The sequence below is a fragment of the Chiroxiphia lanceolata genome, chromosome 28 (assembly GCF_009829145.1).
Source record: "Chiroxiphia lanceolata isolate bChiLan1 chromosome 28, bChiLan1.pri, whole genome shotgun sequence".
Classification (NCBI taxonomy): Eukaryota; Metazoa; Chordata; class Aves; order Passeriformes; family Pipridae; genus Chiroxiphia; species Chiroxiphia lanceolata.
In genome coordinates this window covers 3,584,165-3,598,845 of record NC_045664.1, presented here as the reverse complement: position 1 = coordinate 3,598,845, position 14,681 = coordinate 3,584,165, and the positions used below count along the sequence as shown (strand labels likewise).

Genomic DNA, 14,681 nt, shown 5'->3' with positions numbered 1-14,681 from the left:
TCCCGATCCCAATCCCGGTCCCGGTCCCAATCCCGATCCCGCCGCGATGTGAGCGCTCCCGCACCATGTCCCGGCAGAGAGGTACGGGGGGGGGGGGCACAAAGCGATGCGAGGCTGAGGAGGGGAGGGGTACAAACCTAAAAAAGGGGAAGAAAGAGGGTAGAGGGTGCGGGGAGCGCTGCGTGGGGGTGCCCACGCCTGTGGGGCTGGGCGTGGGGGTACCCGGGGGGTGTGGAAGGGGAAAAGGGGGTGCAAGAGAAGGAGGAGAGGGTGAAAAGGGGGGAGAGAGGGGGTTTGGGGTGGTGGAAGGTGCGGGGGGCTGCGGGAGGGGTGCTGGGGGGGAAGGAGCAGGGACGGGGTGCCCCCCAACACTGGGGTGCCACGGCAGGGAGGGGGGTGCCAGGGCTTCCTCCAGCGCCCTCCCAGGGGCAGTTTTGGGGGGTGCAGCGGCCGTGGGGGAGTGCCCCCGCCCTGGAGCCGTGGCCTGGAGCCTCCCCACATGACGGGTCACGCCGCGGGCAGGAGAGCTCGGGGCGGCCTCCAACCTCCTCTGAGTCATCCCGCGCTGGGCCAGAGCCACCCCCGGGGTCCCCCCGAGCCGCTGCCACCGCCTCTGCACCCCGCGGCGCCTCCGTGCGTGCATCAAAATCCACGTGGATGCAGGGCAGAGGTGCCAGCTCCGAATTCCAGCCCCCCCTCCTCTCCCGGTGTGCGGGCATCACCCAGGGATCGCGCGCTCCCACGGCATCCCTTGGGCAAGCCCTCTCCTTCCTCCCTGGTCTTCCTCCTCCTCCTCCCCCGAGGATGAGGATGCGGATGCCATGAGGATGAGGATGCCACCGTGCCGGGACACGTCCCGTGGGAGAGCAGGGAGCTTTGCTAGGAGACCACGCCGTGTTTTGGGGTGGGGGGGAGGCGTTTTCCTCCCGCCCTGGAGATCGAGGCAGATGTTTTCCATCCCGGCTGCCTTTCCCTTGGCACGGCACAGGCAGCTGGCACGAGGCCACGGCTGAGGGCAGCCCCTGCCTGCCCTGCACTGGCCGTGGGCACGGCCGGGCACGGATTCCCTGCCCAACTGAGGGGGGAGAGCTGTGGGGGGGGGTGAGGGGGCTGCAGGGAGGGCAAAGGGGTGAGTGGACAGAGATGTCATTGCCGAGGAATTCGGCCTGGGCGGAGGAGAAGAGAGAGGGAGGGAGGGGCAAAGCCAGGCACGCTGGGCAGGGGGCACAGTTCCCATGTCCCCCACGCTGCACGTGGGTCCCTTCAGGCAGCCCCTGCTCTCCCCCCCCACTCCAGGCTCTTCCCCCAGGGAGCTGGTCCCCCCCTTCCCTTTCCTTCCCCGGTTTCCAGGGAAATCCAGATGTTTGGGCCCAGCTCCGGCATTGCTCAGCCTCACTGCACTGCCAGATGTTTCCTCTCCCCCCGGGCAGGGTGTGTGCTCCCAAACTGGGGACACTGGGAGGGGAAGGGGGTCCCCCTGTGCCTGCACCTCCCGGGGGGCTTCACCCGTGGCCCCTGTAACGCACGTGGGACCGGTGGGCTCCTTCCCCCACCTGCCCTCGCCTCCCCTGGGGGCTGACACCTTCTTTGGGGTGCACTGCATCCCTGCTAGCCCGGAGAAATGTGGGATTCAGGGATATGGGATGTCGGGGTCACCTGGGGCACTGCAGGGGGTCACTGGGCAGCGTCCTGGCCGGCGGTGGTTTCATTGGGATTGTCCCTGTTCCAGCTGGGAAGTGTCAGGGGGACTCGAGGAGGGGCAGACCCTGTGCCAGGAGGTGGTGGGTTCCAGCAGCGGGTCTGGAACGTTTGATCCCAGCTGGGAGCAGGGAGCAGAGCCCAGAGCAGGGCTGTGCAAACCACTTCCAGCTGCTCGGCAGGACGGAGCCCGAGGGGAGCCAGGCAGCGACCCCAGGGCAGCTCAGGGGGCATCTGCCCTTTCCTGTGTGAAGGTGCCCGGGGTGAGGGGGCTCTGTGGGAGTGGGGCTGGGGGTGTTCCCACATGTCCTGCCCTGCCATGTGCTCCCTCAGTGCAGGAAACACCTGCACAGAGCCCAGAGCTGAGATGCCACCCTGGGGGACAGAGGGGCCCTCTCCCTGTGCCCACAGCCCCCCATGTCTCCCCCGCCTCAGGGGGCTATGGGGTGGACACTGTACTGTCCATCCCACTGCACAGGCTGCAGGATTCCTGTCTTCCCTGGCACAAAGCAGCTCCTTGTCCCGCTCCATCCCTCCTTCCTGGCACGGCAGAGTTGGGGTCCCTGGTGGGTGCTGAGCCCCCACCCCCCTCCCTGCCCTCAGAGCAGGCAGTGGGGGAATGCTCAGCATTTCAGCCTCCATCAGCTGCTCCCACGTGCCAGGCCTCCTCCTCCTCCTCCTCTTCCTCCTCCTCGTTCTCTTCCTCCTCCTCCTCCGTGTGCCCAGCGCAGCCCCCAGGCCGTGGCTCCCCTCGCCCAGCCGGGAACAAACCGGCTCTGTGAGGGCACACAGAGGAGCCTTCATCACCGCGGGTCCCCAGCCCCCCTCCTCATCCTCCCCCGTGCCCCTGGGCCTGTCAATAGTGGGATTGTGCAGGGCATGGGCAGGTGCTGGAGCAGGGGCACGACCAGTGGGATGGGGGCACGTCACCCCCCTGGCATCGGGGAGCCCCTGCCCGCCCTCCCCTGGTGGCTGCGGTGGCACTTCCCTGCCCCTCGCAGACCTGGACAAGCTGCTGTCGGACCTGCGGTCCTTCCTGCTCATCCTGGACCGGGAGAGCCTCAGCGCCGCGGCTCGGGCCAAGAAAAAGTCGGTGTCCGACCTGCTGTCCCGGCTGCAGAGCCCCCCGTGTGAGTGCGGGGCCGGAGGGCGGGGGGAAGCCCCCGGTGGGTGCCCGGTGGGCAGCAGGGAGGGGCTCAGGGGCGGGGCTGTGACCGGGCGCTCCCCCCGCAGCAGAGGATGCAGAGTACATGATCATGCGCTGCCTCTCGCCCTCCCCGGGGACCCCGCAGGGCTGGACCGGCCCGGGTGAGTCCCGCGCTTCGAGCCACCCTCCCTCTCCTCCGCGCACGGCTGGGGGTGCCCGACCCCTCTCCGCCCCGCAACGCCGCTGCCAGTCCCGCTTTTCCCCCCCAGGATCCAGGACGGCGGATGCAGCGGGAGGGAGAGGCCGCGAGTGCCGCCCGGCCAGCGCCCCCAGCCTGCACGGAGGGGTAAGGGGGGCACTGGAGGACGATGGAGGGGCTGCGGGGGGCTCTGGCAGCGGCACGAGGGATGGCAGAGGGGCACCGGTGGCCATCCCTGCACTGAAACCTCACTCACGCGGGGGTGGGAAGGTCCCGGTGGTCCCACCCGCTTCAGGTGCCTCGGGGACCCCGCGAGGTCCAGGCTGGGGGGGGGGGGGCAGCACCTTTGGAGCACCCCTTCTCCCCCCAGAACAAGGTGCTGGGGGGTGTCTCACCGTCCCCACCGGCCGACGACTCGTACGAAGACGCCGAACCCCAGAGCGGATGCACCGGTGAGGACCCCCCCGCGCCCCCCGCCCAGCCCCGGAGTGCGCCCACCCCCCTGACCCCGCCCCGGCCCGCAGGCGGGGCCGACACCGACAGCAGCCACTACGAGTCGTACGAGGAGGAGGAGGAGGGTGTGACGGACCGTGCCCACTACCTGAGGTGGCCGCTGGGCACCAGCCCCGAGGCCGAGCCCCCCGGGCGCCCCGAGGCCCAGCTCTGCGGCTTCCTCTGGAGGAAACGCTGGCTGGGACAGTGGGCAAAGCAGCTCTTCATCGTCAGGGAGCACGTGCTGCTGGTGAGGGGCTGGGGGAGGAGGAGGAGGGATGGGGGGGTGGGTGGGTGGAGGGATGGATGGAGGGATGGATGGATGGTGGATGGAGGGATGGATGGATGGTGGATGGAGGGATGGATGGATGGATGGTGGTTGAATGGGTGGATGGACGGGTGGGTGGGTGAATGGTGGATGGGTGGATGGATGAAGGGGTGGAGGGATGGATGGATTGGTGGATGGGTGGATGGTGGTTGGATGGGTGGATGGGTGGATGGATGGATGGGTGGAGGGATGGATGGATGGTGGGTGGATGGATGGGTGGATGGATGAATGGAGGGATGGATGATGGATGGGTGGATGGATGGGTGGATGTATGGATAGATGGATGGATGGGTGGATAGATGGATGGATGAGTGGATGGATGGGTGGATGGATGGATGGATGGTTGGATGGAGGTTGGGAGCAGGTCTCCACGCCCTGCTGACCCCCCATGCCCCCACAGTGCTTCAGGTGTGCCGCCGACCTGCAGCCGGTGCTGGAGCTGGACCTGCGGGGCTGCCGCGTCACCTACAAGGACAAGCGAGGCAAGAAGATGCCACACGCCCTGAAGGTGACAGGCACAGCAGGAGAGGTGCTGGTCATCGGCTTCCAGAGCCGGCAGCAGGCTGAGGACTGGAGGAAGGTTTGGAGGTGTTGCAGCCGGGCAGGAGCGGGGTGGGCAGGGAGAAACGGGGGCACGGCCCTGCTGGAGTGCTCCCGGGGGGGCTGGGGGTGATCCTGTCTGCTCCCAGCTCCCATCCCGGGGGTGTTGGAGCCCTGTTAGAGGGGGAGCAGGAGCCCGGGGTGCAGCGCTCCCCGTTTCCCCCGGCAGGTGATCGAGGAGGTCAGCAGCGATGCCCCCGGGGGGCTGGCAGCCCTCAGCGCCCCTGCGTCCCCTTCCTCGAGGCTCAGCAGGGTGAGCTTGTCCAGGGAGACCCGGGCACGGGAGAGGGCCAGGAGCACACCCCATTCCACGTCCTGGTGGCCCTGCTGGGTGACACCGGGGAAGGGTTGGCTTGGGGGGAGGGTCAGAGTGCAGGAGGGGGGGTGTGACACCCGCAGAGTCGGGGCTCTCTGCACCCCCATTCTCAGCCTGCCGGCCCCCAGCTCGGCAGGGAGGAGGAGGAGGAGGAACAGGATCGCTCCCGGCAGAGCCCCGCCCGCAGCCCGCGGCCCGGCGAGGACACCAAAGGAGGTGGGGTGCATGGGGAGGGGGCAAGGGGGGGTCCTGCCCCCCTCACGCCGCCTCTGACGGGGGGGTCCCGGCCCGCAGGGTTCCTGGCGGTGCGGCTGCGGGGCCGCTGGCAGCGGCTGTGGTGTGCCGTGCGCCAGGGAGCCCTGCGCATGTTCCCGGAGCCCGGCCCTGCCCAGCGCCCCGTCTGCACCCTGCGCCTGGACGGCTGCGAGGTCTCCCCCGGGGCGGCCGCCGGATCCCCCCAAAACCTGCGCATCCGCATCGCCCAGCGCGGCCGGGAGCTCGCCCTGCTGCAGGTGAGGGGCGGCCACGGTGACCCCACGTCCCTCCCTCCAAGGGGGGGGCACGCGCTGAGCCTGGACCCCCCCTGCCCCACGCCAGGCCCGGTCGGATGAGGAGAGGGAAGCCTGGCTGAAGACCCTGCAGGCCAGGGGAGGAGGGGAGCCGGCGGGTGACGGACCCCACAGCAAACCCCCCCGGCCTGGCGATGCCAGCAGCCGCCCCGCTGCCGGGTAAGGAGCTTCTGGACGAGGCAGGGCCACCCCCAGCCCTCCTGCTGCTCTGCGGGGTGTGGGAACTAACGGGCTCCCTCTCCTGCTCCCAGCGGGCTGATGCTGCGCCATGTGCCCACCCCCAACACCTACATGGATGACCCCTTTGGGCAGCCCCCGCCAGCTGAGGCCCCCAAGCACCTCTACTCCAATGCAGAGCGGCTGCAGCAGCTGGTAACCTGCTCATGCCACCCCCGGGGTGAGGGGACAGGCTCCCACCGTCCTCTTGCCTGCAGGATTCTCCCGGATTTCCTTCCACAGCAGCAGAGCTTGGACCGGGCGGTGCAAGGGCAGCGCAGGAGACCCGTGTCTGCACTGCCCACCTGTGCCAGCAGCAATGCCCTGGGCAGTGCCCGGCCCTCGCAGGCAGGTGAGAGGGGCTGGGTGCTCCTCCCAAGAGTGCAGCAGGGTCCTCCCATGTACCCCGTGCACCCCAATCCCCAGGGGCTGGGGTGGGGGCTGTGGCGCCCATGAACGTGGTGTTGTGCCGTGATTTCCCTGTCCTTAATCCCGTGCATTCTTCCCCTTCCCTTCCTCCCCAGCATTCTTCTTTCATTCCTCCACAGCATCACTTCCTTGCTCTTCCTTCCCAGAATCCTGCCTCTTCCCATCCTCCCCAGCATCCCTCCTCTTCTCTTCCTCCCCAGCATCCTTTCCCTGGCCTTCCTCACCAGAATCCTTCCCCTTCTCTTCCTCCTGAGCATCCTTCTTCTTCCTTTCCTCCCCAGCACCCCCACCAGCTCCCCGGAGCAGGGCTCCCAGCCCACAGCAGGCGAAGGAGAACCCCAACCTCCGGAGCAGGGATCTTTCCCAATCCCAGCGCACCCTGACACTGCCCGAGAGGAAAGGGACTCGGGATGGGCTGGACATCCTCATTGGTAGGGTCGCAGAGGGGCTGTGCCCCGGTGCCAGGGGCTGCCTGGCCCTTGCTGGAGCAACTGGCAGGGTCAAGGCGTGCCCGGGCTTGGCAGTGCTCCTGCTGTCCTTGCAGGGAAGAGAGCCTTTCCCAAGCTGGAGGAGAAGGTGGGACAGCTGGAGAGGGCCTGCCGTGTGAAGGGCAGGCTGAAAGCCGGCTCCGAGATGAACCTCCTGGCCATCGGGAAGTCACTGAAGGGCCACATCGCTGCCACCGCCAGCTCGGCCGGCTCCGAGGTGGGGGACACGGGATGCAGGGAGAGCAAAGGGTTTGGGGGGCTGCCCTCACCCTCTCTCCGCTGTTTTCCCACCAGGGATCATTCCTCAGGCCGCTGCTGAAACGCACCACGTCAGCGAGGAGCGCCCTGAAACCGCCCCCGTCGCCCGTCATCGTGGAGAAGGGGAACGTGAGGCAGAAGAGGAAGGTACCCCCGGGATCCAGGTGGGGTGGGAAGGGCTCAGGTGATCCCAGGGCACGGGGAGACGGGGGATTGACCGTTCCTGGGCCGCCCTCCAGGAGTGGGAGATGAAGTCTGCGATGTGACCCCGGACCTGCTGGAGCGGGAGTCTCCCGGCTGCGCGTGGATCGTGCAGGACCGGCCTGGATTCAGCCTGGAATCTGATTTTTATCCGTCCAGTATCAACGCTACCACTACGCACATCTATTTTTTATATATAGATATATAGATATATACATATCAAGCTCTCCCTGGGTGGGTTTCCAGCCTCTCCCCGCTGCGTTCCCGCCCGTCCCAGCACCTCGTTTTCGGGGTGCAGAATTCCCAGGTACAGCTTCCTGAGCTGCTGGCTCTGCCCCCAGTGTGGGTCCGGTACAAACTGTGCATTGGCAGCGCCCCAGCCCCCCCAGGACCCCCCATTTAGAGGGATGGGTACGGATCCACCCCGGATCGAGTAGCTGGCAGGGCACACACACAGTTCAGGGGCATCCAGTTCTCCATTCCCTGGAGCTGGCAGGACCCAGGCTGGGCCCTGGGTGGTTTTCCAACAGCTGTGCTCCTCAGGGCTTGGTTTTCATTGGAGAAATATTTTTTTGGGTTTTTTTTTGGTTTTTTTTAAGGACTAAAAAAAATAAATATGTTGTAAAACGTGTGTTGTGCTGTGTGAAAGGGAGAGCTGGGGAAGGGGCATGTCCTTGTCCTTGTCCTTATCCTGGTGTGTTATGAGGGGTATCCCCACCCTGGTGCAGGGAGGGCTGTCCTTGTCCATCCCTATCCCAGTGCAAGGTGTGTGTGAGGTCCATCTCTATCCCAGTGCAAGGTGTGTGTGAGGTCCATCCCTATCCCAGTACAAGGTGTGTGTGAGATCCATCCCTATCCCAGTACAAGGTGTGTGTGAGGTCCATCTCTATCCCAGTGCAAGGTGTGTGTGAGGTCCATCCCTATCCCAGTACAAGGTGTGTGTGAGATCCATCCCTATCCCAGTACAAGGTGTGTGTGAGGTCCATCCCTATCCCAGTACAAGGTGTGTGTGAGGCCCTTCCCTATCCCTGTGCGAGGTGTTCACGGGGTTTATCCCTGTCCCTGTGCGAGCTGTGTGTGGGGTCCATCCCCATCCCTGTGTGAGCTGTGTGGGTTCCATCCCCATCCCGGTGCCCCGGGTCCGTCCCCCGCCGCGAGCTGCCCCGCGGGGCAGTTCCAGGGCTACGACACCTCCCCAACCCCTCCTCTCCCCACCCTCCTCCAGTCCCGCCCCCTTCCCGTGTCCCCATTCCCGCCCCGATCCCGCCCATCCCGCCGGGAGCCGGAGCGGAGCCGCCGGGGGAGGGAGCGGGGCGGGGCCGGGAGCGGGGTTGGGGTTGGGGTCGGGGTCGGGGTCGGTCCCGGGGGTCCCAGCCATGCTGAGCCGTCTGGGAGCGCTGCTGCAGCAGGCGGTGGAGACGGTGAGGGGGACACGGGGGGGACCGGGAATGGGAACGGGACCGGGACAGGGACCGGGGGGGGGATGTTGTTCCGTGCTCCCCTGACCCCGGCCCCGGTGTGCGCAGCGGGAGCCCAGCGTGGACCTGCTGGAAGCCTTCACCGAGCACTGGAAGGGCATTACCGGCTACTACCTGGAGGCCACAGGTGAGAGGGGTGCGGGGACAGGGTCGCCGTGCCCTTATATGGGGTCCCTGTGCCCCGGGTTGGGGTCCCTGTGCCCCGGGTTGGGCTCCCTGTGCCTCGAGTTGGGGTCTCTCTGGTGTAGGAGTCAACTCCCTGTGGCGTGGGAACAGGGGTCTCGTGTCCCGGGAGAGGGTCCCTGTGCCCTAAAATAGGGTCCTGCGCCGTGGGAATAAGGTGCCTGTGCCCTGGGAGGGGACCCCATTCCCTGGGAAAGGACCCCATGTCTTAGGACAGGAATGTGTGTCCTGGGAGAGGGTCTCTGCGCCCTAAAATAGGGTCCTCGGCCTGGGAATTAGGTGCCCGGGGAGGGGGTCCCTGTGCCCTGGGACAGGACCCCGTGTCCTGGGACGGGACCCCGGTGCCCTGTGGCAGACCCGGCACGCGGGGCTTTGCCGTGGGACACCCGTTCCCATTCCCCGGAAGGATTTCTCCATGCGGGGAGCTCTGCCCCGCCCGGCCCCAACCCCCGGCGCCCCAGCGGGGTCAGCACGGGGGGGGTTCGGGTGGGTGCGGACACTCCCGGGAGCTCCGGACAGGCTGGGACACGTCCCCGCCGGGAACACGCCGCTCCCCGGGAGCGCCAAAGCGGGGCCTGCAGAGGCTTCAGCCCCGATTCCCAGCGGGATTTCGGCCCTTCCCGCTGTGCCGGGGGCGGGGGGTCTCCAGGGTTGGCAGTGCCCACCGGGAGAACGGGCAGCGGGATGTCCGGCACCTTCCTAGGCCGGGAGCGGAAGGAGCAGCTGCGGGCTCTCCATCCTCACATTGCCATCTAGCGTCATTCCCAGCCCGGGAGGAGCGGGATTCCGGGCCGGCAAAGGATCGGGGAGCCGCTGGAGAGCGTCCCAGCCGGGCATCGCTCCCTTTGCCACGTGCCCTGGGAGCGGGGCGGGGGGCACACGCCGCAGCCCCCCATCCCTGTATCCACAGACGAGAGCATCCCGGCCAGGCAGACGGACATTCCCTGGCGCCTCAAGCAGATGTTGGATATCCTGGTGTACGAGGAGAAGCAGCAGCCGGCGGGGGAGACGGGGCCGTGCCTCGAGTACCTGCTCCAGCACAAGCTCCTGGAGACACTGGGCACGCTGGGAAAGGCCGAGGTGGGTGTCCCTGCACCGGGAAAACGGCTCCAAGGGGGAAGGAGCCCCCCCAGAGCTGGAGCACTCGCAGTCTTTTCCAGCTCCTTGATGTGGTGCCACTCAGTAATTTTGATTTTTGAGCATTTTTACTGGAAGTGGGACTTTGTAAAGCGTGAGATGGTCGGGGGGCTTGGCTTTTTTGGGGGGGGAAACTTGGCTTTTTTCAGAGGGTCTTGGATTCCTCAATTTAAGATCCCCATTGGGATCCTTTCTGGGGCTCCTCTGAATGGCTCTTGCACCTCATCTCATCCCTGTGTGTGCAGAAAGGGTTTTTTTTTTGCACATCTGGCACATCACTGCTTGGCTTTGTGGGGATGAGGAGGGTGCAGAAAGGGTTTTTTTTTTTTTGCACATCTGGCACATCACTGCTTGGCTTTGTGGGACGAGGAGGGTTTGGAAAAGTAAATATTGCCCAAATATGACGGCTCTGCTGCTCCTTTATTGCTAATAACAATGGAGCCCCTATAAATAGATTTTTATTCAGGTGTAAGTGTGGTGTGGGCTGTGGAAACGTGCTGGCCCCTCTGTGCCTGTGAGGATTCGGGGTTTTGGGGTGCTGGGGTTTAACTCCCCATCTCTGGGAAAAGGGGAAATAATCCCCCAATGATTTTTCAGTGCAGAGAACCAAGTTAAACCCCTAATTGTTAAAGGGAGCCCGGGGTGGGTGGGATGTGCTGGGGGAGTCCATGCATCATTTTGGGGCACCCCCCTGGGTGAGCCGGCGGGCAATTTGGGGCAGTTACAGGGAAACCAGGTAACTGGGCTCTGTCTGATTCCTTCCCACATCTCGTTCCCAGTATCCCCCTGGGATGAGGCAGCAGGTCCTGCTGTTCTTCAGCCAGGTGCTGGGGCAGGTCCAGCACCCTCTCCTGCACTACCTCAACGTGCACAGGCCGGTGCAGGTGAGGTCCCATCCCCGGGCTGGCTGCATCCCTGCCAAACCCCCCCTGGGAAGCAGTGCCCACGGAGAGGGGGTGGGAGAGCCCCCAGAATTCCCGCATCCCTCTCTCCCTGCCTCCCCAGAAGCTGCTCCAGCTCAGCAGCGGCCGCCTGGGCTCGGGCACTGAGAAGGAGGAGGTGCAGTTCGCCGCCGTCCTCTGCTCCAAGATCCAGCAGGATCCCAGCCTGCTGCCGTATATCCTGGAGGTGAGCAGCCCCCCTGTGCCAGTGGGACAATTTGGGGTCCCCTCACTGAGCTTTTTGCTGCAAAGCTTGGGGTGAGGAGGAGGAGAAGGAGGAGGAGGAGGAGGAGGAGGAGGAGGAGGAAGGTGGTGGCTCCTTCGCTGCTCCTCCTCCTCTCCAGGGAAGGAGCGTCCTGAACGGGAGGAGAGCCCAGGAGCTGCCGGACAGCCCCAGGGAAGAGGGTGTGGAGCATCCCCCGGGCACCACTGCCAGCTGCCCCCCGGCCCAGCCCTCCCCACCCCAGAGGGACAGCAACCTCGTCACCGCCCTGGTGGGGCTGTGCAAGAGCAAGGTACGGGCAAACAGGGGGTGGCAGGAGGGGACAGTGGGCACTGCCAGCCGTGTGACAACCCCTCTCTCCTCCTCCTCTTCCTCTCAGAAGAACCGTGTGGCGCTGAAGGCTCGGGAGAACCTGCTGGTGCTGGCGGGGCTGGCCCAGGAGGCGGCTGCTGCCTGCCTGGTGAGGAGCAGCACCCTGTGCCCGCTGCTCACCGGGCACCTCTGCGAGCTCTACAGCGCCGTGCCCCCCGGCACCGACCCCGCCGACGTCCTCGCCGTGGACAGGCCCAGCTGGAGGTGAGGGGGGCGCTGGGAAGGGGAGCTCAGGGGTCACCAGGGGTTTGTCACAGCCCCCCCTGTGTCCCCCATCCCACGCAGGTCGCAGGGGGACGCTGCCGGTGACGGGGTTTTCCCGGGGAAGGAGAGCCTGGCTGCCTTCCTGTGCTGGCTGGACTACCTGGATGAGCTGGTGATGGGAGCCCACCCGGTGAGAATCACAGGATCACGGAGTCAGTTAGCTTGGAAAAGACCTCTGAGGTCACCTGTGACATTGCCACCACCTTGTCACCCAGCCCAGGGCACCGAGTGCCACGTCCAGTCGTTCCTGGGGCACCTCTAGGGCTGGGGACCCCACCACGTCCCTGGGCAGCCCCTTCCAATGTCCAACCACCCTTTCTGTGAAGAAATTCTTCCTAATGTCTGACCTAAACCTCCCCTGGCGCAGCTCGAGGCTGTGCCCTCTCATCCTGGGGGGTTTCCCAAGCTCAGCCTCTCCCTCTCCCCCAGCTCGTGGCCGACGCCATCACCGAGGCCGTGGAGGAGAAGTTTTTCCAGGGCGTCCTGCAGCCACAGCTCCTGCAGATGTGAGTGTCTGAGGCTGTTCCGCTCTCCAGGACCCCTCTGGAGCCAGGGAACGAGGTCTCCTTTCCCCCTCTGGCAGGTCGGAGCTCACCGTCCTGGGCGCCACGGCCGTGCTGGCGGGGACGGTGCGGCAGATCCGCGCCCCTGCCCTGCTCCAGCGCCTCGTGCTCTTCCTGCTGGGGCCCCACCGGCACCCCGAGACCCCCGGGGACGCCCCCCACGCCCTGCGAGCGCAGCTCATCGACCGCTGCGACCACCTCTCCGACGAGGTGAGCCCGTGAGGGGGCGGGAGGACGGGGAGGGGGCGGCGCCGGGGGAGGGTCTCACCCCATCCCACCCTGCCCAGATCAGCCTGGCCAGCCTGCGGCTCTTCGAGGAGCTCCTGAGGAAGCCCCACGAGCACGTGGCTCACAACCTGGTGCTGAGGAACCTGGAGGCCAGGGCGTACCTGCAGCGACAGGAGCGCGGGCCCCCCGAGGCGGACCCCGAGGAGGACGGGCTGTGAGAGAGGAGGGGGGGCAGCTGGGGCAGGGGAAGGGGGGGCAGCCCCTCAGTGCCCACCCCACTGACACCCCTGGGTGATGTCACCACCCCGCAGGGAGCTGGAGGAGGATCCCTATTTCACCGACGGATTCCCAGACACCGGCTTTGGGGCAGCAAATAACCCTCCCCCGGGCTCAGCCCCGGCGGGGAAGGGGCAAGTGAGCGAGGTGGTCAGAAGGTAGGGTTTGGAGGGGCTGCCCTGGCTCGAGGGGCGGGGGCTGTATCCCCCTCCCCATGCCCCTCTCTCTCCCCTCTCTTCCAGCTTCCTCTGCCTGGTGCCGGAGGAGGCAAAGACCTCCTCGTGCATGGAGGAGGGTGGCTACGACACCTATGTGCACGATGCCCTGGGCATGGTGGGTGCCTGGGGGGCTCCCCAGGGGGGTCCCCAGCCTCCTACTGGTGGTCCCTGCTCCTGGGGGGGTCCCCATCCCACTGCTGGTGATCCCTGCTCCTGGTGGTGGTCCCTGCTCCTGGGGGGATCCCTGCTCCTGGGAGGGGTCCCCATCCCGCTGCTGGTGATCCCTGCTCCTGGTGGTGGTCCCTGCTCCTGGGGGGGTCCCCATCCCACTGCTGCTGGTCCTTACTTTGTCTCCCACCTGCTGCCACCCCTCTGCCAGGTCCAGACGTGCCGTGCCACTGTGGCCCCGTGGGGGTGGCCCTCAGCCCCCCGACCCCTCGAGTGCTGCCACCCTGGAGGGGCGTTTTATGAAGGTCACTTCCTCAAGGTGCTGTTTGACAGGATGAGCCGGATCCTGGACCAGGTACACCCTGGGTACACCTGGGTGCCCACCAGGCTCTGCCCTTCCCCTTGGCACCGCCCTTGTCTTGGCTGGGGGGTGTTTGAGCAGGGGGTGGTGCCGTGGTTTCATGTGGCTACTGCCAGCCCTGTGCGCCCCCCAGGACCCCCATAATGGGGTCAAAGTGGCCAAGAGCATCAGGAGTGCTCGGTGGGGATGGGCTCAGGACCCACATCAGGGGATGGGGGATGTTGGGGTGGGGTGGCCAGCCCCACCCCAGCTCCTGAGCATCCCCCCCCTTCCATCCCAGCCCTACAGCCTGAACCTGCAGGTGACCTCGGTGCTGTCCCACCTGGCTGCCTTCCCCCACCCCCACCTCCACGAGTACCTGCTGGACCCCTACCTCAGCCTGGCCCCCGGCTGCCGCTCGCTCTTCTCCGTCCTGGTCAGGGTAACGTCACCCACCGCACTGGGGGGGACATGGGGACACTCCCCCGACAACCCTAACCCTCTTTTCACCCCCCCTCAGGTGATTGGGGACCTGATGCAGCGGCTCCAGCGGGTGCCCCAGGCCAGGGCCAAGCTGCTCCTGGTGCGCCGGCAGCTCCTGGGGCTGGTGCCCGGCGAGCAGTGAGTGCTGGGGGGGCACTGGGAGGGGGGGAGTGCCTTTTTGGGGCCAGGGTGTGCACCCCAGGCAACCCCCCTCTTTGCTCCTCTGCCCCCAGGATGGATCACACGGTGCTCTTCAAGGGCGTGGTGGTGCTGGAGGAGTTCTGCAAGGAGCTGGCTGCCATCGCCCTGGTCAAGGGGCCGCCAGAGGGGCCACCCTGAGCCCCCCCCGAGCCCCCCCAATTTGGCTGGGCTGCGGTGGCCACTGGGGGTGGCCAAACCCCATGCTCTGGTAGCCTCCAGTGGCCCTGTCCTGACTGCCAAGAGCCAGGAATGGCCGTGGCGCACCGGGAAGGACCTAGCAGGAGGAAGAGGAGCCACTGAGTCCTTCCTCAGCACCTCGGGGGTGACGCCACCTCCCCGTGCAGGATGTGGCCCCGCCGGGGGCGAGGCGACGGGTGCTGCGTGTCCTCCTGGGTGGTGGGTTCCTGCTCCCCCCAAACCTCCAGCAGGGATTTTTTTGGGGGGGGGCAATAATGGGGTGCGTGGGGCAGTGCCCCCCCCCCATCAGCTGCAAGGACTTGCTTGTCCCCCCCAGTGCTATGGCACGGGGGGGTGACACGTGTGACATGTGTGTGTGTGTTGGTGCTGGACCCTGGCACAGCACCTGCCCCTGGGTGATGGGACTCTGCTCTAATAAAGCTGTGAGCTCAGCACCACACACGCTGTGCCCCTGCCGTCCCTTCCCA

At 66.3% G+C, this 14,681-nt stretch overlaps 2 protein-coding genes across 2 annotated transcripts; both read left to right on the top strand.

Annotated features, from left to right (window-relative positions):
• Positions 1 to 3: 3 nt before the first annotated feature.
• Positions 4 to 7,116, top strand: LOC116799361 (actin filament-associated protein 1-like 2). The gene is made up of 17 exons (XM_032712433.1): positions 4 to 81; positions 2,700 to 2,828; positions 2,932 to 3,006; positions 3,115 to 3,191; positions 3,415 to 3,496; positions 3,569 to 3,786; positions 4,265 to 4,444; positions 4,634 to 4,717; positions 4,909 to 4,996; positions 5,075 to 5,292; positions 5,378 to 5,508; positions 5,601 to 5,721; positions 5,809 to 5,917; positions 6,276 to 6,425; positions 6,539 to 6,699; positions 6,777 to 6,887; positions 6,980 to 7,116. Exons 1-17 carry the CDS (start codon positions 66 to 68, stop codon positions 7,004 to 7,006), a joined length of 1,977 nt encoding a protein of 658 aa, XP_032568324.1. The 5' UTR covers positions 4 to 65; the 3' UTR covers positions 7,007 to 7,116.
• Positions 7,117 to 8,231: 1,115 nt separating this feature from the next.
• FAM160B2 (family with sequence similarity 160 member B2) lies at positions 8,232 to 14,653 on the top strand. Its single transcript, XM_032712750.1, has 17 exons — positions 8,232 to 8,362; positions 8,468 to 8,546; positions 9,513 to 9,682; positions 10,519 to 10,623; positions 10,745 to 10,867; positions 11,025 to 11,195; positions 11,283 to 11,479; positions 11,561 to 11,669; positions 11,969 to 12,045; positions 12,123 to 12,312; positions 12,390 to 12,544; positions 12,642 to 12,764; positions 12,849 to 12,939; positions 13,204 to 13,347; positions 13,634 to 13,774; positions 13,853 to 13,953; positions 14,049 to 14,653. Exons 1-17 carry the CDS (start codon positions 8,318 to 8,320, stop codon positions 14,152 to 14,154), a joined length of 2,127 nt encoding a protein of 708 aa, XP_032568641.1. The 5' UTR covers positions 8,232 to 8,317; the 3' UTR covers positions 14,155 to 14,653.
• The last annotated feature ends 28 nt before the right edge of the window (positions 14,654 to 14,681 follow it).

Bases quoted from the DNA above. Each gene is read 5' to 3' on its own strand.
- LOC116799361 (XM_032712433.1), top strand. The intron at 3,497-3,568 runs GTGAGGACCCCC...CCCGGCCCGCAG, and splicing joins ACCCCAGAGCGGATGCACCG to GCGGGGCCGACACCGACAGC. The intron at 6,426-6,538 runs GTAGGGTCGCAG...CTGTCCTTGCAG, and splicing joins TGGGCTGGACATCCTCATTG to GGAAGAGAGCCTTTCCCAAG.
- FAM160B2 (XM_032712750.1), top strand. From the start codon at position 8,318: ATGCTGAGCCGTCTGGGAGCGCTGCTGCAGCAGGCGGTGGAGACG. The intron at 10,624-10,744 runs GTGAGGTCCCAT...CTGCCTCCCCAG, and splicing joins ACGTGCACAGGCCGGTGCAG to AAGCTGCTCCAGCTCAGCAG. The intron at 10,868-11,024 runs GTGAGCAGCCCC...CCTCCTCTCCAG, and splicing joins TGCTGCCGTATATCCTGGAG to GGAAGGAGCGTCCTGAACGG.